The 25,088-nt window shown below is 41.4% G+C and overlaps 1 protein-coding gene across 2 annotated transcripts; it reads left to right on the forward strand.

The window, feature by feature from the left end:
- The first annotated feature begins 295 nt into the window (after positions 1 to 295).
- On the forward strand, positions 296 to 16,119 carry ZNF330 (zinc finger protein 330). 2 transcript variants are annotated; one of them, XM_049815040.1, is made up of 10 exons: positions 296 to 1,989; positions 2,115 to 5,624; positions 5,899 to 5,918; positions 6,035 to 6,105; positions 8,302 to 8,381; positions 9,718 to 9,844; positions 10,588 to 10,692; positions 13,218 to 13,264; positions 14,367 to 14,484; positions 15,162 to 16,119. In XM_049815040.1, exons 2-10 carry the CDS (start codon positions 5,505 to 5,507, stop codon positions 15,437 to 15,439), a joined length of 966 nt encoding a protein of 321 aa, XP_049670997.1. In that variant the 5' UTR covers positions 296 to 1,989; positions 2,115 to 5,504; the 3' UTR covers positions 15,440 to 16,119. The 2 variants fall into 2 exon arrangements, with proteins under 2 accessions (XP_049670997.1, XP_049670996.1); XM_049815039.1 differs by having other exon boundaries at positions 296 to 5,624.
- The last annotated feature ends 8,969 nt before the right edge of the window (positions 16,120 to 25,088 follow it).

A 25,088-nucleotide genomic window follows, 5' to 3' on the forward strand; every position in this document is an offset into this window, starting at 1 on the left:
GGAGAAAGGGCGGACTCGCCGTTCTGACACTTGCTTCTCCCCCCAACTCCAGTCAGACAGAGCCCCGGGCCTTCCCGGCTCCCCGAGCCCCCACCTCTGCTTACTTCCCGCTTCTTGCCGCTTCGGCCTCACCTAACCAGCACCGCACCGTGACGGGAAGGACGGGAGAGGGCGGGCGGCTGCCCGCCGGCTAACGGGGGGGCCTCAGCGGGCCGGCCGCCCTCGGAACCTTCCCGCCTGGCCGCGCGGGGCCGGGCGGGCAGCGCACCGCGCCGTGCCGCTTCCGGCTTCCGCACGGCCGGCAGGTGGGCGAGGGGGGCGGCGGGCGGCGGTCGTGGTCCCGGCGGTCCCGGCCCTCCCCCCTCTGCCGCTGCTTCCCCGTTTGAGCAAGCGAAGCGGTCGCTGGCTTCCCGCGGCGTAAAGTGCCGAGAAATACAGAACGCGGCGATCCAGGTTGGAAACGTGTCACGACACGGTTTGGGGGCCTAGGAAAAAAAAAAAAAAAAAAAAAAAATATATATATACTAAAAATCAGGTAAAATACTGAATACGTGCGTTTTCCGAAAAGCTAGCCTGCTGTTGGCGTTCCGCCTAACAGCCTGAAATCGGGTCGTGAGGGCGCGTCGGCCTCACGCTCGGCAGCCGTTACTGGGGGGGGGTGTCAGCCGTTACCGGGGGGGTTGACCAGCCGGCGATCCCACCGGGAACGAGGTGCGTTTCCAGAGGAGGGGTTGGAGCAGAGAGGTGCCTGAGGAAAGCTCCTCAGGCGTGGGCCCTCACGGCAGCACAGCAGCCCCCCAGGCGCTGAGGTGGCGGACTGCTGTCGGTCACCGTGTTGCTAAAAAGTGGGTTAAGTCTTTGAAATGGCAGTGCCTTGGAAATGATTTCGTTGTTAGAAGGAATCACGGACTGGAACGGCATAAGTACAACATACTGCTAATAAGGTTTGGTTGGTTTGGGGTTTTTTTTTAATGTTGTAGTCTCGTATAACGCTTGCAAAGTGGTAAAACGGATTTTGTTGAATTCTGAATGGCATCAGATGTGACCCAGGAAATTTACCCCGATTCCTCTTTTGATGAATATGCATAAGGTAGAAGCTATTTGGTGGTCAAATACAAGAAGTCTTGAAATATGGAAAGCCTCTTTTGGGTCTTAGTATTTGCGTGGCATGACAAGAGTAACCCAATGGTTCCCCTGCCCCCCAAATGAATAGCTTCTTACAGCTGTTCATTATATTTGTGACAGCAGGGTGGTTAGCATATCACATAAGATAATATGATGCAAGGGAATGTCGTGCTTAACACAGAAGATCCAGAAATCTGCTGGTGTAATCTGCTTTTCTGTCTGCTGCAAACTTAGCGTGTGTCTTTGGGACCTGATCAAGGACAATCTTGAAGAGGGGGAAAAGACAGCATAGGAATGGTACGACCTCAACAGAATTTAGATGCCAGACACTTTTTATGTATTTTACATAGCGCAACCATCGGTTAAAATACACAAGCAGTCTTTGGAGCTGTGTTGGGAACTCTGCTGTCTTTGCCTGTTTTTACTTTACCGAATAATGCAGCACCTGAGGAACAGCAGGTGAAGCTTTTACAGAATGAAACATGCAGTGCTGGGGACCCAGTACTCACACAACATATTTTAGGGCTTTTCGTTTGAACTACTGCTTGCTTCATACACAGCCTCCCGATATCTGAACTCTGTGCTTTCTGTGCCACAGCATCAGCCATTAAGCTGGAAAGTCACGCTCGCTCCTGCTGCTGCTCCAACCCAATCACTCTGGAGCATTTTGCTCCCGAGTAGAGAACTTCAAATGAAGAAAAACCCCATATGCAGAACCACTCCCAGTTCGGGAGCTCCGTCACTGTAGGGCAGCAAGGTCATACCTTCTGGGGCTGAGGAGGGAACCAGGCACGGACCTACTGTGTCCTGGGCAAGTTCTCTTATGACAGCATCGTAGATGAAAAGGAGGGTGCTAGCATGGCTGTAAGTCTCTGCCTTCAGCAAAAAGACTCTGTTTAAGCAAAAGATTGACGCTAGCTTTGGCAGGTAGATCTTAAGTGAGTAGCTCACTGTAGGCATTTCCTTGATAAGTCGACCTCTTGTTTTAGGTTCTCCAGAGGCGCTTTTCTGTCCCATGCACCATCCAGGAGAGCTGGACTGCAGACAGATTCCACTGGGTCTTTGCTGTCTGAGCATTTGGTAACAGTGTTGTGGTGCCTAAACACGTTTTTGGGTCTTCCATCAGCCTTGGATTACAGAAGCGTTGCCAAAAGTGGAGGTGGAACATACTGCAGAGGCATTTTAAATACTGATTAGTGCTTTTAAAAGGTACGATACTCTGATTTGAAAGGAATTGCAGGTAAACAAAGTTTTTGCTATCATAATTTCTGGCATCATAACACTATTAAGCTCTAGACAGAAAATTTAAGGATGGTAAGTTCCCTAAAAATTTAGAACTCAGGGCAAAGATGACAAACATCTTAAGTGGAAGCTCAGAGGGAAAGGGTGATAGAATACTGATCTGTAGGATGTTGTTACTTGTTGGGTGGTGTCTGAAAGCCTGGATTGACTTGATAGCTTTGTTAAAATGACCTGACATTGCAGTTTTGTTGTTATTTAGTTTAGTGCAACTTTCTAAAAACTACCATCTTAAAGATTTCTCATAATCTGTGTCCTCAGTAGTCATTGAGACTGTTTTTGATGAAAGCAGTTTGTCATTTTCGTGCTTTTGATTATGAGGTAACGTGAAGAAGTCAAGGTATAAATACTAACCATTAGATTCTGTTGTTAAATCAGCATTTAAGCAGTTTGAAAATTAGCGCGCAACCTCATATCGGACTCCCAGTGTCAGAAATGTCATGCTTTAGAATAATGACAGTTGCCAGGAGGCAGCTCAGGAATACGATTTTGACTACAAAATATGACACTAATACAATTTAAACATGGTGGAAAATGCTACAGGGTGAGAAAGCTGATTTATGTGTGCTATCAAAAACAGATTTTAGTATTTGGTCAGGACAATATATTTCTTTGTTCGGGAAAGTTAGAATTGTTGGGTTTATTTTATAAGACCTTTTGAACAAAGACACTAATTTTTCTTCCAAGTTTAAGCTGCTACAATTCACTGCCTGCCGATGCTGCAGCTTTCCTTACAGATGCCAGCATGCACGTCTACACGTCTGCTTGGAGTTAGGGATGAGGCTGGGGAGAGCAGGTACCTCCCATTTCCTCAGTGGCCCTGGTAGCCACCGACAGACCTACTGGAATCAGCGGAACCTTGCCTGGTGTGCTCGTTTGGGCTGGGGTAGAGTTACTTTTCTTCACAGTAGCTAGTATGGGGCTGTGTTTTGGATTTGTGCTGGAAACAGTGTTGATAACGCAGGGATGTTTTAGTTACTGCTGAGCAGTGCTCACACAGAGCCAAGGGCTTTTCTGCTCCTCACCCCACCAGCGAGCAGGCTGGGGGGGCACAAGGAGTTGGGAGGGGACACAGCCGGGACAGCTGACCCCGACTGGGCAAAGGGGTATTCCAGACCATATGACATCATGCTCAGCATACAAAGCTGGGGGAAGAAGAAGGAGGTGGGGGGACGTTCGGAGTGATGGCATTTGTCTTCCCAAGTAACCGTGATGGAGCCCTGCTTTCCTGGAGATGGCTGAACACCTGCCTGCCCATGGGAAGTGGTGAATGAATTCCTTGTTTTGCTTTGCTTGCGTGTGTGGCTTTTGCTTTACCTATTAAGCTGTCTTTATCTCAGCCCACGAGTTTTCTCACTTTTACTTTTCCCATTCGCTCTCCCATCCCACTGGGGAGGAGCGAGCGGCTGTGTGGGGCTTGGTTGCTAGCTGGGGTTAAACCACAACACCTGGGCAGAGCTGTGCCATCATGTGGGCCAGTTTCTGCCAACCCCCAAAGTCTGTAGCGATTTTCTTCAAATTCCATAAGTAGAGATTGAGATTTTAAGATGACACTTGTGTCTCAGTTATCAATTGTTTGAAAGTATATTTCTGCAGTTACAGAAATCGGAGGCAGAGCAAGGAGCGCTGTTAGGTGTACTTGTAGCTAAAAGAACTGTGGGGAGTTGTACAGTGCAAAATATGTTGGGGCAACTTCCTAGGGAGGCCAGTTTTTCAAAACAGAAGCCCTGTTGTGAGGTACCAAAATAAGAGCTAAACACTTCCAAAAATTCAGCCATCTTGTCGTCTGCAAGGAAGTATGGTTTGGCAGCTACAGCATGATGCAGTGTGTCCATCTGGGCCATGGAGTTGGAAGTGGTTTTTTAGAACTATGTTTAATAAGACAATTTTTTATGTCAGTGGAGAGGTCCTTGCTGCTTCTTTAGCTGCTTTCTTATTCCCATGGTTGCTAAGCAAATATCCCTGCTGCCCCTTTCACTGTTATCCCCCATCAAATTGTGCTAATCTGGGCCTTGGGTGTGATTGTTGGTTTGGGTGTTTTGGTTCTGTTTTTAACCTGTATCTGATTTAGAATGTGACACCAAGAACAGTTACAGGAGCAGAAATGAGGGGATGATAAGATGGAGCATAAGGAAGGGTGTCTATCTTGAGTGCCTGTGTTGATGAGAGAAATTCTAACGTCAGACCATGCCTTTAATCTCTCAGTTGTCCATTTCATGAAGTCAGGATAATACTTGCCAAATGTATTATAAACACAGAGTAAACTAAGCATATGCGAGTACCGCACAGTTCATTGTGGACGTGACGAGAGCAGTGGTCTGACTGATTGCCTGATGGTCTCACCACTGTATTGCATTGGTTCCCTCCTAGAATGTTAAAATAGACACACGCATTGAACCAGATGGAATTAAATTAGCGTAAACCCTTCTTGGGAAACAGTGGTGTCTTCAAAGCAATGCATGCTCATCTCTTCCATTATTGCTAATGTGCTAGAATGATAAGTAAGCAGTACAAACATTCCTTTGTCATAGCTCTTAAATCTATGTAACAACACTTTGTTTTCTAAGCCCTCATGAAGTGTGAAATTTGCATTTTTGCAGTATACCATGATTCGCTTACCTGAAGAATGCTTTCTAACTGGTTGAAGTAGTTAGTGAGCATGGGAAGAGAGAGAAGCAAAAGAGAAAATGAGCTGAATATTGCCCTTGTTAAATAGGCAAGGCAAACCAAAACCAGAGGCCCATCACAAACCTACAAAACAGTGGGTTTGGGTTTTTTAAGGCAAAATACTTAAGATAGAAGATAGTTAAGCGCAAAGTTTAAGACAGCAAAGTCCTTTCCAGATCACAACATTCTTCATGGTTCATCACATGACTCTTCCTAAGGGACTGGTCCCTTATTCTACATTTGAAAAGAAACTTTCAGGAAAGGAAGTTAGTGGAAATGAAGCGCATTTAACATGGAAACTCCAAGATCCAGTTTTAGTGCTGGGTGTGTCATGTGTATCCATGTATTTACATACATAGTATTGTGTGCATTCATTACATAACATTTTTTTCCCCTCCCACAGATAGTGAAAAATGCCTAAAAAGAAGACTGGTGCTCGTAAGAAAGCTGAGAACCGTCGTGAACGTGAAAAGCAGATAAGGGCTTCAAGAGCCAACATAGATTTAGCCAAACATCCTTGTAATGCTTCAATGGTAAAATAACCTGAAGTATTTTATACTACAATACTTGATTTTGAATTATGTAAAACCAGTGGTAATACATTGACTGTATTTAATGCCACTGGAATGTCATTCTTCCTACCATCCTTCCTTTATATTAAGTTAGATATGCATCAGAGGTATAATGCTTGAATAAAAAGTTTGATTCCTAATCAGAACCTAATTCAGAGTCCCTGTGGGGTCTGTACATTTTGTATATTTTACCTAGAATAAAAATAATTGCTGGTATTTTATTTCTTCTCTTTAGGAATGTGATAAGTGCCAAAGGTAAGTATTTTTCACCTTCTAAAACCAGTAGTTTAATATTAATTGGTTTCAAAGATTTTACAGGGGTTTTTTTAATGCTTGCTTTCTGTTTTTTTTTTTTCTCTCCACGTGCCTAGACGACAGAAGAATAGAGCTTTTTGCTACTTCTGTAACTCTGTTCAAAAATTACCCATTTGTGCACAATGTGGTAAGTAGAAATAATGAACAAAAACATGCTATCCTCTGTTCCATTTGTGGTGTTAAACTCTTAGCAGTTAGAGTACCTTTGTCTTAAAGTACCTTTGTGATTTTTGGAGCAGGTTCTTTTAAATCTGCGATGGATATCCTCCTTGAGAAGAGATCTTACTTGATCATGCACTAATGCGTATGCCTCTGACCAGCAGAGGTTTCCAAGGCTGGGTCATGGCCTTGTCTTCAGTATTTGATCTTCAGAAGAACTTGTCTCACTGCCTTTTAGGATTGAGAACACCTGACTATTTCCCTAGATTGAACGTGTGGAGTATTGTTTCATAACAGCAGCAAAGTTAAAAATGCTCTGACTGCCTGCAAGGCACCAATAAATACTGATTTTTAGGGGTGATGTAATTTCTGATCAGTTTAATATCAATTAAAGCAACAGTACATTATTCACCTTGCATGGTTTTGTAATGTAATATGCTGCTCATATTATTTATATCTGCTAGAGGGCTGATGCTTTGAAATCAGAAGAGAAGGACTCTTAGTGACAGAACTCTGCTCTGAATCAGGCTAAAATGCCCCCTTTTTTTTTTAAACAGCTGCTTGCTTGCAGGGGGTGTTGATAATTGTTTCATATTTTGAGGTGAATTTTGTTGTTTTACTGTTTCAACATATCCTTGCAGATTTTCAATTTTTCATTAAGCAATTTGGCTGTTTTGTAGTTTGACTCCTAGAGCTGCTGACATCTGTAGCTTCCAAGCGCCTTTGTTGGGACCTGCAGATACTGAACATTTCTGGAAGCCAGGCTGTTAGTGTGCAATTTCAGTGTGTCAGCCTTCATAAGTCTTCTATCATCATGCAGTGAAGTACTGAAAACATGTTGTCTATCTTATAGTATATTACACATCTGAAGCTGACTCCTCTGTGTTGAATTTATCTTAATCTGCAGTACGTTTCTGGAGGAAAAGCATTTCTAATAACAACCACAAAATCATATTGAGTCCCAGGGTTTTCCAAGACAAAGACCATTAGAGCTATTTGGTGCTTAATCAAGCATTGGGGACAGCCCCTGTAAACCAACAGCGTCTTTCTTAGGGAAGTCCCTGAGGGATGTGAGCAAGGTAGCTGTATTGCAGTTCTCCAGACCCAGGAATACCCCCACCTCCTCTCATTGCCCAGCTCAGCCCACCACTGGTCCTTCCTCACCCTCCAAGTGCCATTAGGTGTCTGAGGTGTGATTTAATACAAAACTCCGCTGATACTGCATACTGGGATTTAATTACATTTTCAGAGTAGAATTTGGTTTTGTCAGCTCTTGAATGGGTTTGCAGGGAGCACCCTTTTGTTGGTTTCTCTAAGCAGGCAATAATGGAGACACCAAAGGGGTCTGTGGCAGGACAGCTTAAATCAGTGATAAAACTCCATTGCAGTAGCCTGGACTAACTACAGTATTTTTTTCTTTTTGCTTGTATAATTGCATACAGAGTATGGATCTTTCTGGTAGAGCTATTTATGTCAGAGGCAAGGAGTAGGAGAAAGTTGTCACCCTAACTGCTTGCTTATGTCAGAATGACTTTTAAGTGCAGACTGTGGCTTTTTCTCCCACCCATCCCCTGCATTTAAAGGGAATTATTTTGTCTAGGAAGTAATCTCTTATATGGTTTTTTAAAAAAAACAAACCCAAACCCCAACAATCAGCAAAAACCCAAGTATCCAAATACCTGTAAGTAATTAAATCGTCAGGTGCACATGTTTTTTTAGTTTTTTTGTTTTCTTTTTTCATGGGGCCTCAGCTTTAGACAAAGCAAATGCTGCTTTTATGGTGGGACAGAACTAGCAGCAGTTTTAAATGCAACTTTTTAAGATGTCATTGGTTGACTTTCACCTTAATTTTGTTCTTTGGTTTGTTTTCACATTTGACATTCTTGCCGATGCCTCAAACCGTAAAGCAAGACAACACATTGCCTTGTTATCTTAGTACTGGGGCAAAAGATTTTGGCTGAAAGCAGACAATAATCAATTTGATCTAAGGGAGATGTGAGGGTGGGTTGCAGGTTACAGACATTTGCTTACATTGTTTTTACTTGGATTTACAATTAAGCACAGGAGCTTGGTTGAAGTACTGCTCTTATATGAACATTCATTCTAATTTTTTCTTACTTTCATATAGTTTTCTTCTGGTTGCTTGCCTTTTTTTTTTAAACAGGAAAAACCAAATGCATGATGAAGTCTTCAGACTGTGTTATAAAACATGCTGGTGTGTACAGTACTGGACTAGCAATGGTGGTATGTATATAAAATTACAGCCTTTTTTGCACTATGAGGTTATTCTATGCAAATCTTTCTGAAAAAAGATAAAATGGATTTATGGAATGATAGCATGTACCATGCCAAGTTGTTTTTTAATTTTTCTCATCTCACCATCACAAACTGATTTTTCCCTTATACTGGAAACTCAAATTTTGCATTTTTAGATTCAGCTCCTGCAAACTCTGACACACATCCTGGATGCGAACAGATCCATCCTGGTGGCAGGCCCTAAGCACATGCATTAACAGCGCTGGAACTTACATGCCCCGGTAGCCAATTCCCAGTCTTCATTAAAATCTAGGATCATTCTGTAGAAACCGGTGAACTTTTGTTGCCATCTTCTTGGTATTGCGGAGACCATCAGTATCACAGAGAGGAATCTGTTCCATGACATTAGGGGGAATTTTGTTTGGTTTTTTTTTTTTTGTTTTTTTTTTTTTTAAAAAAAAGTCATTTGGGCTCTTAGCAGAGATAGTTACAGCTTCTGGCCTTTGAATTTTTGTTCTTAGGAGGACAAGTTATTTACTCCATTCTGGAAAGGAAGGTATGAGATGAGTCTCTGGATTAAATGCTGTATGGACTAAACATCTGTCCTGGTTCTGCCTCCAGTTGGCAGTCAGCTGTTCTCAGTAACACAGCTGGCCTTTCTAGTCTGAAGTTCCTAAACTCATTCTGTGTTTTCATCAACAGTTAATTCAGATCCGTCATTGTTTTCTTAGTTTTGTGTGCATGTAATGCACGTAGTAGTTTGTCACATATGGGCTGAGGAGGCTCCTTAAATGCTACAGTTAAAGGATAGTTTATGTGTAGATCTTGCAATTTAATCAAAAGGAAAGGTAGAGTGTCTAATTTATTTCTAATTAGTTATTTGATCTTTGCTCTCTACAGAGCTTGTGTTCTAATACAGCATGCTTTAAAATCCAAATGACTGATTTCAGCTGTAAAAATCTAGTGGCATTTTTCAGGTCATCTTTGAAATTGCATTTTTGCCAGAACATTGTTATCATTTATGGATCTCAGGTTTCAGCTGGAAGACACAATTTTCATGCATAAGATTTAAGATAGGAAATGTAAGAAACAGAAAAGGATAAAACAAAGTTATTTTGCATTATATTTAATCCTGCAGAAGTGAATATCAAACAAGATGAACTGTGGAGCAGCTTGATAGGAATACAGATGCGGTTCATACTGGCTCACTCAACTGAAATGAGCCCACTGAGAAAATGAATACTTGGATACATTTGGGGTTATAGAATAAGAGTCTCTCTTGGTATTGCAGAAGTCCCAAGATGATATCTTTCTGTAATTGCAGGGTGCAATCTGTGATTTCTGTGAAGCTTGGGTGTGTCATGGGAGGAAGTGTCTCAGCACACATGCGTGTATCTGCCCTCTCGCAGATGCAGAATGTATTGAGTGCGAAAGAAGTGTCTGGGACCATGGTAGGTTGCTCACACTTAAAAGTAAGAAAATCTAAACGATACTTTTCTCCTTATGTTGCTTAAGTTATTGTACCTATATTCTTAACATAGCATTTTTAATCTTCAGTGATTAGTCCTTGCAGTATGTTCATTCAAAGCAAGGCATTCTCCCTATTTTAAAAATAGACCTTATGCAGTGGGGAAGGTAAACAACCTGCTCAAGAACATATAGTGCTCAACTTGGGGATGGTTATGTAATCTAAAGTATTAACTGTCTTATCAGCTGAGTGCTTCACATTATTAAGCGCTGCATCACATTGTCAACACACAATTTTCTGCCATTCCCACTCCATTCATCTATGCTAGTACAGGTATTTGGATTCCCAATTGCTTAGCAAACCATACTGATTTCCATCTGTGGAATCCTTTAAAGTGTTTAGTTCAAGTGTGCATCAGAGGTGAGGGGGTGGGAGGAAAGGAGACTGGATGAGAGAGGATGTGATCCAATTTAAGAAAAATACTTAGTGCCATAGTCAAATTAAAATGAAGAAAAGCACTAGACATAATACTTTCTTTATATTTATGCTGTCTTGTATTGTGGCCTACGTGGTACTTTTCATTGTAATAATGGATGGCACTTTGTTGAAGCATTTGTGACAGAAGGGAGAACTGTTCTTCAGTCAAAACTACTGCCTAAATTGTTTGCAGAGGAGAATTTGATGGTATGCCCATTGCTGATTATTTTGCCTTGATAAATCTTTTAGGAGGCAGAATATTTGCCTGCTCTTTTTGCCACAATTTCCTCTGTGAAGATGATCAGTTTGAACATCAAGCCAGCTGCCAAGTTCTGGAAGCAGAGACATTTAAATGTAAGTTAGTTATTCATAGTCCTTTCCCCACAGCTAAACAGACTCTCCAATTGCTTCCTCTATGCTCCAGAATACTCCCTATCACCTTTTCCAAATAGCTTTTACTATGACTGGAGCAGGGGGGGCCTGTTTCCTATGTGCTTGCTTTTGATACCCAGTTATCTAGACGAGAGCTTTTGTCTCTGACCTTCCTCCATGCCAGACGTACATGGCAGTTGTTTCCCTGCCTGGCTCTTACAGGCCACCCATGGGAAGTTGCCTTTGCAGGAGCCAGCAGCCTCTGAAGTTGCAGTGTTGGCAGTGGCCAGGACTGCAGCAAACCTGCTGATGCTGCTTTTTTACTCTACAAAGTTCTACAGGCAAGAAGGGGCTCTCTTCTGCTCTTGTGACTGTATGATGAGCTATTTCTAGGTACCTGTTCCTCATGAAAAACAGCTGCCCTACATATACCACCTGTGTTAGTCTGGCTAAACTTTCCCAGATTGCTGTGGATGACCTGTGTTTTGGTCAAGGGTTAGCATCTGTTGATTTTGCAAAAGCAGCAAGTGCTGAGGAAAGCCATGACTCGGGAAGCAGTCATTGTCTGATTCAGTGGGACAGGGTGAGCATGGAAGGAAGTAACAGAAATAGTGTTCATCCAGTGCATGAACTCAGCATTAGTTTCTTCACTGACCAGTGGGCTGTGGACACGCGTGTCAGTAGATGTAGTAAATGTTGATACAAATCCACTTTTACTGAGTAAAGAACAGGTAGCTGAAGACTTTATATCCTTTTGAACTTTGTGTGGGCAAAACCTAAACTGGTATTTGTAAGAGGACATGATGGCCATGCCCGACTTTGCTAGTCCACTACACATCTCTGGCTGAAACAGGGAAACTTCAACGAAAGTTAAAAAAAAATAAATCACCAAACCAAGACTATGTATGTTTAAAATAATCTTTCGTAGAAGTATTTCTTTCCTACCCACCATTAACTACTATGTGGTTTATCCCCCCCCCAAGCGTTTGTTGCTTCTAAAACTTGTATGTGTTAATTTTGACTATTATAACATTTTCAGTCCTTATTATAGAAAATCAAGGTGCTCTTTATCATGTATAAGACTGTTTTCTTTAGAACTGACTAATCTCATCCTAATTGATTTCTCCCAATTCAGAATATTTGTTGATTTTAGTGTTATAGTCTGCGTCTATAGAAATTTCTTATTTCCTTTTCACGTCCCATCCTTTTTTTCCCAGCCAGCTATTTTCTAAGCCTTGATTAGCTTCCCTTGATTTATTCTGCCAGAATATCTTGCTGCATAGCAATACTGAAGCAGCAACAGCTGTTCCACAAGAATGTTTTTTCAGTGATTGTTGGAAGCTTTTAATTCACAAATGTGATGTCACACCCTGAATAGAGAAATTGCTTTTTGAGGGTTTTCACAGTGTTTAATGTTTTGTGGCACAGTGCAGTCTTGGTAGAGAGGCAGGATTTCTGTCAGTGTGTGGTAACAAGATTATAAAACCTGAACTTTTACAGAATACATGAACTTTAAATGCGGTCATGCAATTGTAGTCTAAATCCCATTCTAGCTGTGAAAAAGGTATTGTTACTTTCCAGCACTATCTGAGAGAAGTTTTTTAAAGTGCCAATACTCCAGAAATGTTTGAATACATATGCATTAGTATTTCTAGTTCCATCTTTAAACATGTGACCGAGCACTAAATCCTGTGGCTGTCTGGCTGATGTGGAGAACTCATGATATTTATTACTTGAGATTCAAAGACTGTCACAGGGGTAAGGCAAGGTGGAAGGGAACAAGTACTTGCACAGCAACTGATAAAATACGTATTACTGCTGCTTGAGGAGTAGCTATTCACTCAGCTTTGCATTGCTGCCAATTCTCATGTGGTTGCCTTTACTATACTCCCTCTAGTGGAGTGAAGAAACTAATTCAAAGCTTCAAGACAAGTCACATTTTGAGCACTGATTCTTCTCTTTACAGCTCATGTGCCAGCTACAATTATTTCACACAGATTTTCATATGAAGTTGTATGCAATAAAGTACATTTGCAGAGGACATGACAGAAAATGCAGAACAAAACTACTGTTCTAGGCTTGGAAGTTCACAAGCTTTAAGTGTTCTCACATCCCATTTAAATGAGATAATGCTATTAAAGGCCGCCATGGCATTGTTTAGTGATACTGAGAGAAAAGGAAAAGCAAGATGATCACTTAATACCAAACTGATTCTGAAACTTCTGTTTTTTAAAAGTTTGGAAACTCAAGAAAGAATTAAACTTTTTTCCCTCTTCAACTTTTAGTGTCAAATTACATTATTGCAATGAGGCTTAGACATGAAAAAAACTAGTAAAAATGATACTGTATGGTAAAATGAGTGATTCATGTTGCCAAGGTGCGGTTGTGTCAGGGAATTAAAAATAAATGCCTCAGTTACGTTATTACATATTTTTGCAAGGTATTAAAAACATCACAGATCTGCAGTTTCCAAGTACTGAATTTTATATATTGATTTTCTCCAACAGGTGTTTCCTGTAACAGGCTTGGGCAGCATTCATGCCTGCGTTGTAAGGTAAAGACAGTTGCATGTAGCTGTGATTTTAGACTTGTTCTCCTTAGCCTCCAAGGCTGGTATCAAGCCTTGTCATGTCTTCCTCTGCATTGTTAGAAAAGGTATTCATACTTTTTGTATTAGTTTCTGAAGCCTGGGGGCAGACTTATCGGGGACAAAAGGGCTTCTATCTGTGCTTGCTTGTTAACCACAAGCCGATGTTGTGCATCCCCATGCCAGGTGAGGAGATCTTCACTTTGTCCAGCTCTCTGTGTTTAAATTGGGGCTGTACGATGTTTGGGCCATTTAAAAAAAAAATTCAAACAAATCCTTGTTCTTGAACAGAATCCAAGGCTTTGGAATATGTTTTGATCCAGCATAGAACTAAGACAATTTCTTGTTTGTTTGTTTTAAAAACAGTCAAGTGTTGATCTGACCAGAAAACACTGCAGCGTGGATTCAATAGAAATCATCTCCACAGCTAATCCAGTTTTATACATGCACAGGCTAATTTGTTGATGTCAGGCTTTTGGTTTTACACACTCAGAAGTAATTTTGTATAAAAAGTTCCATTGCCCAGATTTCTCCAGGTGCTGGTTCACTGCCTGCTCTTACTCTACTTACCCTACATATGTTTCCCTGCAGTCTCCCATGGCATCAATTTCATATTGCAAATTGTTCCTTTCTCCAGATATCTTCACTGGCACCATGGTGCTCAATATGTGAAATTTCAATCTCTAATTCTTGCCTTCAGGTCACTGCATAGTTATGTTCTGGAATACATCTCTGATTGTATTTTATTTAAGCTTGTCAACGTAAACCAAAGTTTGCCAGGCTCCTTGTGGGCAGCACTATAATCCAGTCCTTGAGTATGTTACTTTCTCTACTTGTTTATCAGCACTTTTATCCAGCTTCTTCCCCAGTAAGCCATGAAACTATGTTCAGCACAGAAGTGGTTGCTCTGTGGACAGACTCCAGTTCCACTGCGCATAGAGCTCATTAAATTTTAATCCCAACCAGAAAATCCTGCTGCTATTAGACACTTTTTTTGCTTGCTTCTTGCTGAAAAGGATGCTTCTATGATTAACACATTTAGCCTTTTTATTCTCCTTTTACCCCACAGGCTTGTTTTTGTGACGATCATGTGCGAAGTAAGGTTTTCAAGCAGGAAAAAGGAAAAGAGCCTCCCTGCCCTAAATGTGGCCATGAAACTCAGCAGACAAAGGATCTGAGCATGTCAAGTAAGCCTGCTTCTCTAGCTAACAAGCTATACAATACCATTGGTGACTACTTTTCTGCATAGGAACACTGAGTAAAGCCTAATTACTTTCAATTGTTTTGCAAAGCTTTGCTGCATTTGTTTTGGGAAAAAATTCGTGTTTCCTAGATCTAGAATTGAGTGAGTAGTCTCTCATTCTTAATCCTTAATTGATTCCAATACAGGGAAAGCTTTTATTTAGTTTGAGATTTTAGTTATGGAAAAATTGCAAAAAATCACTGCTTAAGCCTTTATTTCATCTACAAGAAGCTGGCTAAAGAATTTTAAAGTGCAATTTGATGACATGCATACAATCTACCTCCACCACTCTTGAATAAATCACAGTATGTATTATGTCAGCAAAGCACATCCAATTACAGGTTTTCTTGACTAGAGTACCAAAGGGTTTATCCTAAAACTGAAGTCATACTCTGGGGGCAGTTACTGTTTATACAGACTTGGCTGCAGGGGGACAGACTATGTGTAGCAGAAAAGTTCTGTCAGTGTAAGGATAAAATCTGAAAGTCTGATTTAGAAAAAAGCTGCCTAACAGTGTACACTCTTTGCTGAGTAGTGAAAAAGGATGGAAAAGAAATGTCAGATGCTCTGCTCAAATTGCCGTTGAGGGGTGAGAACACGATGATTTTTCTCTGCCTGCAGCACGCTCTTTGAAGTTTGGCCGACAGACTGGGGGAGAAGATGCAGACGGAGCTTCTGGTTATGATGCTTACTGGAAGAGCCTCTCCTCCAGCAAGGCTGCAGATGCAGGTGATCGTGAGGATGAATATGATGAATATGAAGCAGAAGATGATGATGAAGATGACAATGATGAGGGAGGGAAGGAATCTGATACAGAGACCACAGATGTATTCAGCAATTTGAATTTAGGAAGGACCTATGCTAGTGGGTATGCACATTATGAGGAACCTGAAGATTAAGCTTGATATGCTGGCAAGCTAAAAAACACTTGGAAAGAGCCAAGCAGTGCTTCACTCAAGTTGTGTACATGCCAGTAGGATAGCTCTATCAGGTACTTACATATCAAAGTTAGGGAGTAAATAGTGTGGGACTTCTGCAGTAACTCCAAGTGATTTTTATTTTTTTTTTTTTTTTTTTTTTTGTATAAACCAATATTGAGTTTGGGACTGGGGGAGTAAACAGGAGTATTTTTATTCCATTAAGCAACCAGGGTGGATTTGTTCTTGAGTTACTGAGTATACTGGTTCAATGCCGTTTTCCCCTATCAATACAGGAACATGGGAGGGCTGACAATTTGCTTATCAGAAATTAAGTTATTTTTTACAATAATTTTGTTAACTGATTTCATAAAATTAATGTAGTGGTGGGTTGGTGACTGTTTTTTTTTTTGTCTACACAATAAAAGTCAACTGCATTCTCTAATGAATTGTCATAAATATTGATCTCCCTTGAATAGCTGGAAAGCAGGTTGTATACAAAGTGTAAATTGACACTAAAATAACTTGTTTATGTAGGTAAGGCAGATCAATGTAGCCCTCTATGTACTTGAACATTACCTTCCCAGCATTTTCAGTATTAGATATTAATCAATACAGCTATATGCAGTCATTACAAGTGCACCCTAGATAATAAAAAATTTTATTGCAATAAAAATGTTGGTGTATCCTATCTGCCACTAAAATCTATAAGGCAATTTCTCATTAGATCAAAAAGACACTAGTTTCTTCTGTGCCTAGCCTTCAACTCCCTTCCTTGCACATGATACAAAAAAATAAAAAATTTGATAGGGTTCAAATACTGTTCTGTGCAAATGTGCTGGTACAAGGCAAGTGATCAGCACATCTGAGCTGAGGAGGTGACACTTGCAGAAGTGTTTGCAGTTATTCTGATTTGAAAGTCAACAAGCTAATTACCAATCTACACATCTAAGTGATAGTATTTAGTCTCCTCCTGTAGACCAGTGTTGCAAGGATAGCAACTTTAACAGCAGACAGATTAAGGTACAAGGGCAGCCACCTGAACTGTTACTCCAGCTTTCTAAATGCCATGCTTAAATGCGAGAGCGCCTTTTCTTGTTATCTGTCAAGTATCTGAACCGATTATAGAATTACCTACTTTTGTGGTGCTTTCTCTACTGTTTCTTAACTGTTAAAGGTCATATGTTGGCAGAGCATACCCTATTGAGAATAATTTTTAATGATGTTAGGATTGCCAAATGAGCATTGCCTAACAAAAGATTGAGGGACCTGGCCCTGATAGTTCCCTCCTAAATGCCTCATACTAAATGAATAAAAGACATAAGCTGGAATACATCCAAGACAAAAACAAACTGACAAAGAGCATGACTTGGTTATGGCAGCTGAGGGAAGAAACTGCACTGGAGAGAGGGACATGACCTGATCAGCGCATATCAAGTGCTTGCCTTCAGAACTGGAGCAGAAAGCATGCACTGTCTGAAAGCCAAATCCCCTTCAAAAATTGAAACTCTAGGGCCGTCCAGTTTCATGTGCTAGCAAAGACCTATCCATCTTAAATTATGTACCTGATAGATGTCTTGATTAGTCTTTTGCATAACCAAACTCAAAGTGAGGGAAGTAGGATGCCTGCCAGTTCAACAGTGATTACTTATTTGTGAAATTGGCACCCGTGATAGAATTTCTGCTCGACATCATGTGGTCCAAAAACTTCCAGAAATGAGTCCATCTGTGGCTGGTCAATTCCAGCAACAATGCCAGTTTTTTATGTTGGCTGATGTTTCAAACAAAACAATTATACACCAGTACAAAGTCTTATATAGGATTAAGGAAAGTATGTGCACTTCTGCATATACATAAAATTGTAGCTGCTTGTGTGTCATTTATTAATATTATTGCTTAACCACACAAAATTCCCCTTTAAGGTTCTTGGCTCTTGAATTAGGTTTTTCCCATATGAAATCTGCTGCTGTCACTGACTGTGGCAAAGGCTGCTGATGTAACAGAATTAATCATCATAATCAGAGTAAAGAATTATTCATTTTCTCATTGAAATGTCCTTGCACTGATCTTTGCAAGATCAATCCTCCAGAGCTAATATGTGTTCCTATGATACTGTTGTAAGAAAAGGCCACAGCAATGCCTACAACAGATGCTCAGGATATCTGCTGTAATTTAGCAGGGTCACCACTCAATGGATAGAGGCATTTATTTGCTTTTTCTTTTTATTGCTCTTCATATCACTGAAAATGCCTGTGCTATGACCCTGGCTTGAAGTAGGGCCCAGGTATTAGACCTGTGGTGACCAGCCTTCGAGGGGTCAGAACAATCAAGTTTAAGCTGCTTTAAAGTAATCCAGCAGATTCAAGCTAGAATAGACAAATATGACCGCATTTTCTACTAATGGAGTTGGTTTATTTGTGACAGGACAGGCAGGATACGATGCTACGGGTTGCACTTTGTCATCCTTCTCTGCTTATTTAGTGAAGTTAAAAGCATGTGGTCTGTTGGGGATAGGTCCTCAGGGCTTGCTTTCATAGTGTGTCATTTTGGTTGTCTTAAGGTAAATTGCAGGAACAGGATGAAACAGAATGAACGTGTATCCTAGCTTTATTGAAAAAACAGGTTTGGGACAAACTTCCAATCTTGTCGGCTCTGTTCTTCATTGCTATTAGTCTATTTTGAAGTGTCTTGGAGGTATGTTATTAGGGCACCTATAGGGCAGTATGCCATCTCTACACCTAAAATGTATATTAGTGCTCCATTTACCTACTCTTCTGAGTTCAGCAGCTGATTTAGCTGTTGCTAAATCTGAAGGTGAGGATGCTGTGGTACTGATGACATACATTTTACAACTCACAGGATCTCAAGACACCACCACAATCCACCAAGTACTTTAGGGTGAGTGCTGAGCTGCTTCTGTCACAGATGATTTTTTCAAGTCGTTGGAGTCCAGGACTTAGTACTTAGTGCCTGGGCACACGAAAACCCCCATGCATAACTCCGTGTTTTTAAGACTGCAGTACTGCAGAGTGCACTTCCTGGTGAGGCAAGAGTCACATAAATAAAATCCTGAGATTGTACATGACATTGACTTTTACTGTGAAAATCCTGTCCCTGATTAAAGGAAATTCTGAGGTGAGAGAAGGATAGTTTTAACATGTAGTCAGGAATACTTCAGAGTTACATATAGTACTCCAGAAAACCAAGATCTTGATAAAGTCTTACACTTACTTTAGGTTTTTTTCCACCTCTGTGGTGGCCATTTAAACAACACTCGAGTAGAATTTGAATCAAAGTCACAGTAATACAGTAATATTTATTGTGCCTGTAGACCCTAAAAAACCCAGAGCTCTAGCGGCCACCTCTGTAAGCTCTTTTCTGGCAGTAGTTTGTTATGGTGACAGCACTAGCTCATTATGAATTCATTGGGTGCTTATGTGGATTTAATATGTTTTCATTTATACTCAGGTGTGATTTAGACTGGGAGTCTTTTGGTCAGTCCTGTTGCAGGGTTGCTGGTTTGGTTTCCAGCAAATTAATGTGAAGATCATTGTAATGTACTGAACAGTTTCAGTTGCCAGTTAATCAAGTAGTAGCATGTGCTGTCACAGAGAACTAGAGGACAAGCTTCAGAAGTGCCTAGAGTCCTATTTGTCAGGCAGAAAGCATATTAGCATGTCTTACATTATGTGCATCTATCCAGGTCCTGATCCTATTTCCAGAGGAACCAATGGCAAAGCTCCCATTTATCCAACTGGGAGCAATTCAATAATCTCTAGTATCTACAGTTCATCTTACAATGTCAAGAGATGTTATGGAACAAAACATGAGGATAAGCTGAAGTGAGGAAGACGGAGCAAAGCTTAATGTGAGGTTAATGTGCTACCATTTAGCATAAAAATATTTGTTCTAAATTTCAACAGTTCTACTGGAAAGTGCTTTCAAGACTGAAAGAGGAAGGTGGTTAAAAAAACAGGAAGAGATAAAATTCTACAAAACACATTTAACGAGATGTAGAAATTTAATTACTCATCTGAAAGTCTGCAGGTAGTCCATAAATATTTGCTAAAAGCTCAAGGCAATTAGGATACAGACAAATTTTATCATCTCTGCTTTGTAGGTATATAAATAGAAAACACAGTAATAGACAAAATCACAGCCTGAGCCATCCAGTTGGCAACAGCCCTCTGCAGCTTGGACTCTCCATCTACTACCCATAAAACTCTAGGGTAAACATATTTTATAACTAATGACACTTCTTTATTAAGATTATGTGTACTGTAATTAGCTATTGCACATCTGAAATTTGAAGCAGGACCTAGTTTTTAGCTTCCATAGCCAGGATAGACAAAAACAAAAATCAGCAAGAGAATGTCACAGACATGAGGATCATTCCATGGAAAACCCGCTGTTTTCCCTTTGCTAAACAAACGATAGGCTCACAAGCCTGTACTTTGTCATCTGCAGCTATTTACTTGATTAGATACTCATGCAATATGGGGGGGGGTGGGGGGGGTGGGGAGATCACATTTCTGTCTCTCACCAAATTAAGCTACTGCTAATAAGCATGCAGTTTTGCTGTTAGTTTACAACCATCCCATTTTTAAGCACTCCACAGTGGTTTTTTTGAAAAGAGAAACAACTGCAAAGCATGAGAAAGCCTTTTGTAGCTAACTCTGCTCCTACTATCTTCTAACACTAAAGTATACTAAAATGTTTGCTGCATTAACCCCACATCTGAAGCCAGTGATTCTTCTACAACGTTCCCCAAACTTAACTGTAATTGGAAATTCACTTCTGTTTCCTTCTGAAATGAGAAGTACTGAGTGCCTACAGGGCCTGGGTAATATTTTGACTTCAGCATGATGTTACATGACATCTGTTGTAGATTTTCACATTACAAAACCACTGAGTAAGTTTTTTTAAATTTTTTTATTGGAGAGTTAGAATGCCAAAACCCCACAACTTCTTTAGCAGGCAATACAAATATTTTACTGCTGTAGTTGCCCATTGTTCTTCCTACTGTTTTATTTTTGGCATAGAGGAGGCTGATTCTTTTGAAAGTGAATCACTGCTAGTCAGGCACATAAACCCTTGGGCTGCCTCCAGTCTGATTTAAATTCAGCACCTTATTTTGATGGCAGAGACAGGGATGAGCCCCTTTGAGATTTTCCTACCAGCAGGAGAGATGTGCAAGGACCTCACCCTAGATGTCAGCATCAATTCAAAGCGGTGTGCTCTCCTGCCAGTTCAAGGTGGTAACAACTGAAACGTGGCCTTTCACTAGATTACTTTAGAAGCCTTCAGAAACCCAAATGCTGCAGCCTCTACCTCTCTTTAAAAGCATACTGGCTGGAAAAACAACTACAAAGCTGAATCCCATGAGGAAGGTATTTTTTCTTTACTTCTTCCTCAGGGATAACAAAATGAGTCCACGAGCTTATACAGAAGTCATTATTATCATTTTTTTCCTTATTAAAAAAATAATCTCCTGAGCATGGATTTAAGTGAGAAAAAAAACCCAGCAACAGAAAGATAAATATAGGTGTTGCCCTATTAACAGCTGAACAACAAAGCCGTACCGAGCGCTTTGGAAGCTGGGGATGCAGAGACAATACCATATGCTCACAATTGGCTTTTCCTGCACCATCCTCTTAAGTCTGGAGGTACAGGCCAAGAAAGCATTACGCAGAGCTTAACCTCGGGGTTTTTGTTTGCCAAAGCATTAACAGTTCCAAGGGAGCACCATACAATCTCTTACTAGACATTTAGTGCGCATAACCACCGCGACCAGATTTAGAACTTTAAGAATAATTTAGAAGTTAGATGATAAATTACATTCCTTGCATGTTCTCCCCACTTCCTTGATGTATTTCAAAGATCCCATCGTGTCATTTACATGCTAATACTGCACAAGCACACTCCTCTGATCTACCATCAAAAATCACGTCGAAGCAGACAGTGCCAACATATAACATAGCGGGTACCATCTAGGTTTATCAGACCTTCAGAAGAACGCTACTCTTCTTTTGTCCAACGCTTCACAAAGCCATCAGCAAATTAACAGGTTAAGAAGCCCTTTCCAGCAAGCAACGTTTCTGACCTCAGTTTAAGTCGGTAAGTTTTAGTCAACTGAGGGTGGACCCGCACCCAGCATACTGCCGGTGCTGGAGCGCAGATGTGCGCCCACCATTCCCGGGGCTCTGCCAGAGCCGCTGCACCACAGGATGCTCAAACCCTGCCCCGAGCTCAGCGAGAACATAGACGCGGTACCTTCCCATGACCCTGCGTAGCCACCCGTGAAAGCTCCAGAGCTCACTCACACGGCAAACTGCCCACCACCACCAGCTTTCCCCCTCCTCTCCGGGCCGGCGAACCATCTCCTCTCGTCGCCACCAGTCGCATCTGACCGTCACGCTTCCCTCATAGCGAAAGCTAAACTATCACTCACCCACAGGCACAATGACTCCGGACCAGGATGCCAGTCAATTCCTCTGCCACACAGAAGTCCACAGCTCACCCGCTGCCTGCTACCCTCTTTATAACCTTCGTGCCCACCTGCAGCCCTTCAGCAGGGCCCCCTCCCTGATGGGACAGGTGAGTGTGGCCCCTCTCTGCAGCTCACCTTCGGCATCAGCGAGCCCGATAATTACCGCAGCCTTTGCCTGTTGCTGTCAGATGAGCAGCCCTGACCCCTCTGCACATCTGTAGATGCTGCGTGATCAAGTACTGAGTCCTGCTGCACCTTCCTGCTGCTTTGAAAGATAAAATGTTGCAGCATAAAGTATAAATAACATTTATCCTATTTCAAATGTGACAGATCTCCTATGTTATGCTATTTTATTATATCTAAAATGAATTTGCAGATGATGATATATATTTTCCACTGACCCTGGATGTTTTATCATTAAAATACTAGCACTCTTGTTACAATGCCTTCATAATATATTAATATGACTATCTCAGCTTCTAAAAAACTAAAATATAACCTCACAGTCTTTTATATGCTGTAATTTGTCTTTGGGTATATAAAAAAAGTATTATAGCTATATCAGATTATTAACAGCAAAAATGAGCCACAGCCCCTACAGTGCCGTTTAAACATCTCTGAAAGTCTTTGTCCTGTTGGAGGTGTTTGGTTCTCAGATAATCAACTTGCTTCCAGCCTCACAGAGAAAGTTAAGAGGTCTTCCCACTTGCTCCATTGCTAGTCTCGTAAGCTGCAGCCCAGGAGGAGAGCATGCCCTGGGATGACAGACGTTGCTGGAGCTGACAGAGAAGCAGTGTTCAGCCCAAGCGGTGATCTGACCCATGAAGCTGCGAGACATGGTATTTTGTTTCCAGCTAAGCTCAGGTCCTTTGGTGAAATACCCAAAGGTGAGAACAAAAGCCAAATGATCTGTCATGTTCTTTACTGGACTAAGTCTAGCGTCTGTGTTTTGTTCTAATATATGGAATATTGTCAAACCATATTATTAAACCCGAGGGATGGTTTTCCTGCACCTGTCTATTCTAGCCCTTCAGCTCCCCGTGTGCCGTACAGCGCTCTGCGGGCTGTGGGCTTTTGCTCATCTCAATCTCTGCATTCTCCCTCCTGCCAAAGACCCCACTGCTGCAGGAGCTGATGTGTAGCACCCAGTAAGCCACGACTGTGTTAGGATGAGCTGGGTGCCAGTGAAACACAGCCTGTGGACTGGGCGAATGTGGTCTATGGACAACCTCCTCCTTTGTCTGAGCCTACAGGACCTAAGCGGGAGGGTTGCCTGCTCCCTCCCAGCTGGGCTCAGAACACCTCTCTAAACTGCAGCAGGGGCCACACCTTTGCGTTGCCCTTTTTCCAATGTTAGTGTTCCTTCTGGCACTAATATTGATCATTTAGTATGTGAGATCAAACATTTGAAGCCTTGTAAATTGCTTTTTGCAGTACGGGAAGTGACGGAGAGCCCAAGTACAACTCACTTTTATTTACCCAGAGCTGGCAGCTGGGAACAGCAGAAGGCAATTCCTGTCTCAGGAATCTCAGCCCGGCACCAGTCACCGGTTTCCAGGGAGCCATTTCTGCCTAAAGAATCGAGTCTAATCAAGGACTGAGGCAAAGAGCACAAGCTCCAGCTGCTTGCAGAGCCTGCGCTCCCTCGAGCAATGCCTCTGCACAGAGCCTTGCAAACTGAAGCTAACAGCACACAACATTTCTCTCTGAAGCTGAACAGAAAGACCAGCACAAAAAGCTGTTTGCCTGCTTTGGTTTTCTGCTAATGGCAGGACTTTCCACCTTCTGAGACTCAAAATTAATGAATATATGTAAATGTAGAATTAGTGGCTGTGGTTTAAAAAACCCCTCGCTTAAGACTCAGGTCAGATTGCCGCTGTGTTTAGTGTAGGAAATAAGCAAACGATAAACTCCTGTCATTTAAATTAAGGGAGTTGTGCAACTGATCCTGGGAAAGTTAGAAATGTGCTGAGATACCAAGTATTCACTTCCAGCTGTTACTATATGAACAACAAAATACCTTACATTGCTTCTAAGGGCCCAATCTGAAAACAGTTTTTCCAAACTCAGCTTTCGCATACCGTGAGAACTCTATTGCCATCTTAATTGGAAATTTATGGCACCCTGGCTGAACTGTTTGCTGTTACAGCCACAGTCTGCAGGGAAGAGGAAACTGATCCAATGCTTGACTGAAAGGAATAACTTTTGAAGAGGTGGAAGATGAAGCAGAGGTGCCAGGAGAAAGAATTTCTGGGTCTGTTGTATACTGTGAAATATTTTGAGGTGTTGGAATTTCATGCCATCCTTAGTTAGTTCAGATTAATCCTGAGATCTGGCTGTACCAAAAATCCATGGTCTTCATTCTTATTTCTGCCATGGAGAGAGAAGTCTTTAATTTTACTCTTGCGTTCCGTAGCTGCTGTGAAATGTTTCATCATGGACGAAATGGTGAAAGCTGTTTCTCCATCTGTGCCTGTAAGCCATGAAAGCACTAGCTTTTGATATAAACAAACCTAAGTTTTTTAACGCTTTGAAGATCTAGCAGATTCGTAGAATTTTCTGCTTTTACTAATGCCACTACTCCAAACATTAGGATTCCAGGTTTACCCCATTGCTCCTTTATAATTAGAAGAGTAGCTTCTTACCAGATAGTCTTAAATTTGTGCTCCTAAATATTACAGAACCTGCACTGTCAGGAAAAGAGGTCCTTCTGTCACTTGTCCAATTTATACAGAAAACAGTCAGTTACTTGATACATAAACTGTGTCCCTGGCCGGTTGAAAGAGCTAACATAGCATTAATCGAGTTTCAGATGCATCCAGGCAATTACACGATAACTCAGGTATTAAGGTACCTTTGTAATTTCAATTACCTACTTTTTATATGCCTGGAAAGTAACTATAAAGTTATCAGCATAAAACTAATAAAGCACGGAGATGTATAAAAGTGGCAAGTGAGTTATTGCAATTGCTCTAGGCAAAGTAACCTGCTTCTGCATAGTCACAGATGGGAAAGGTTTACTCATTGTCTAAATTTTATATGCATAGAAAGAAAAGCAAAACTTGAAAACAATCCTGCTTCGTCTCCAGACTCAGTTTTTCCTTCTCCTTACCCCCAGCAGCCAAAAAAATCAGATCAGTT

This window comes from Accipiter gentilis, chromosome 12 (assembly GCF_929443795.1).
Source record: "Accipiter gentilis chromosome 12, bAccGen1.1, whole genome shotgun sequence".
Taxonomy (NCBI): domain Eukaryota; kingdom Metazoa; phylum Chordata; class Aves; order Accipitriformes; family Accipitridae; genus Astur; species Astur gentilis.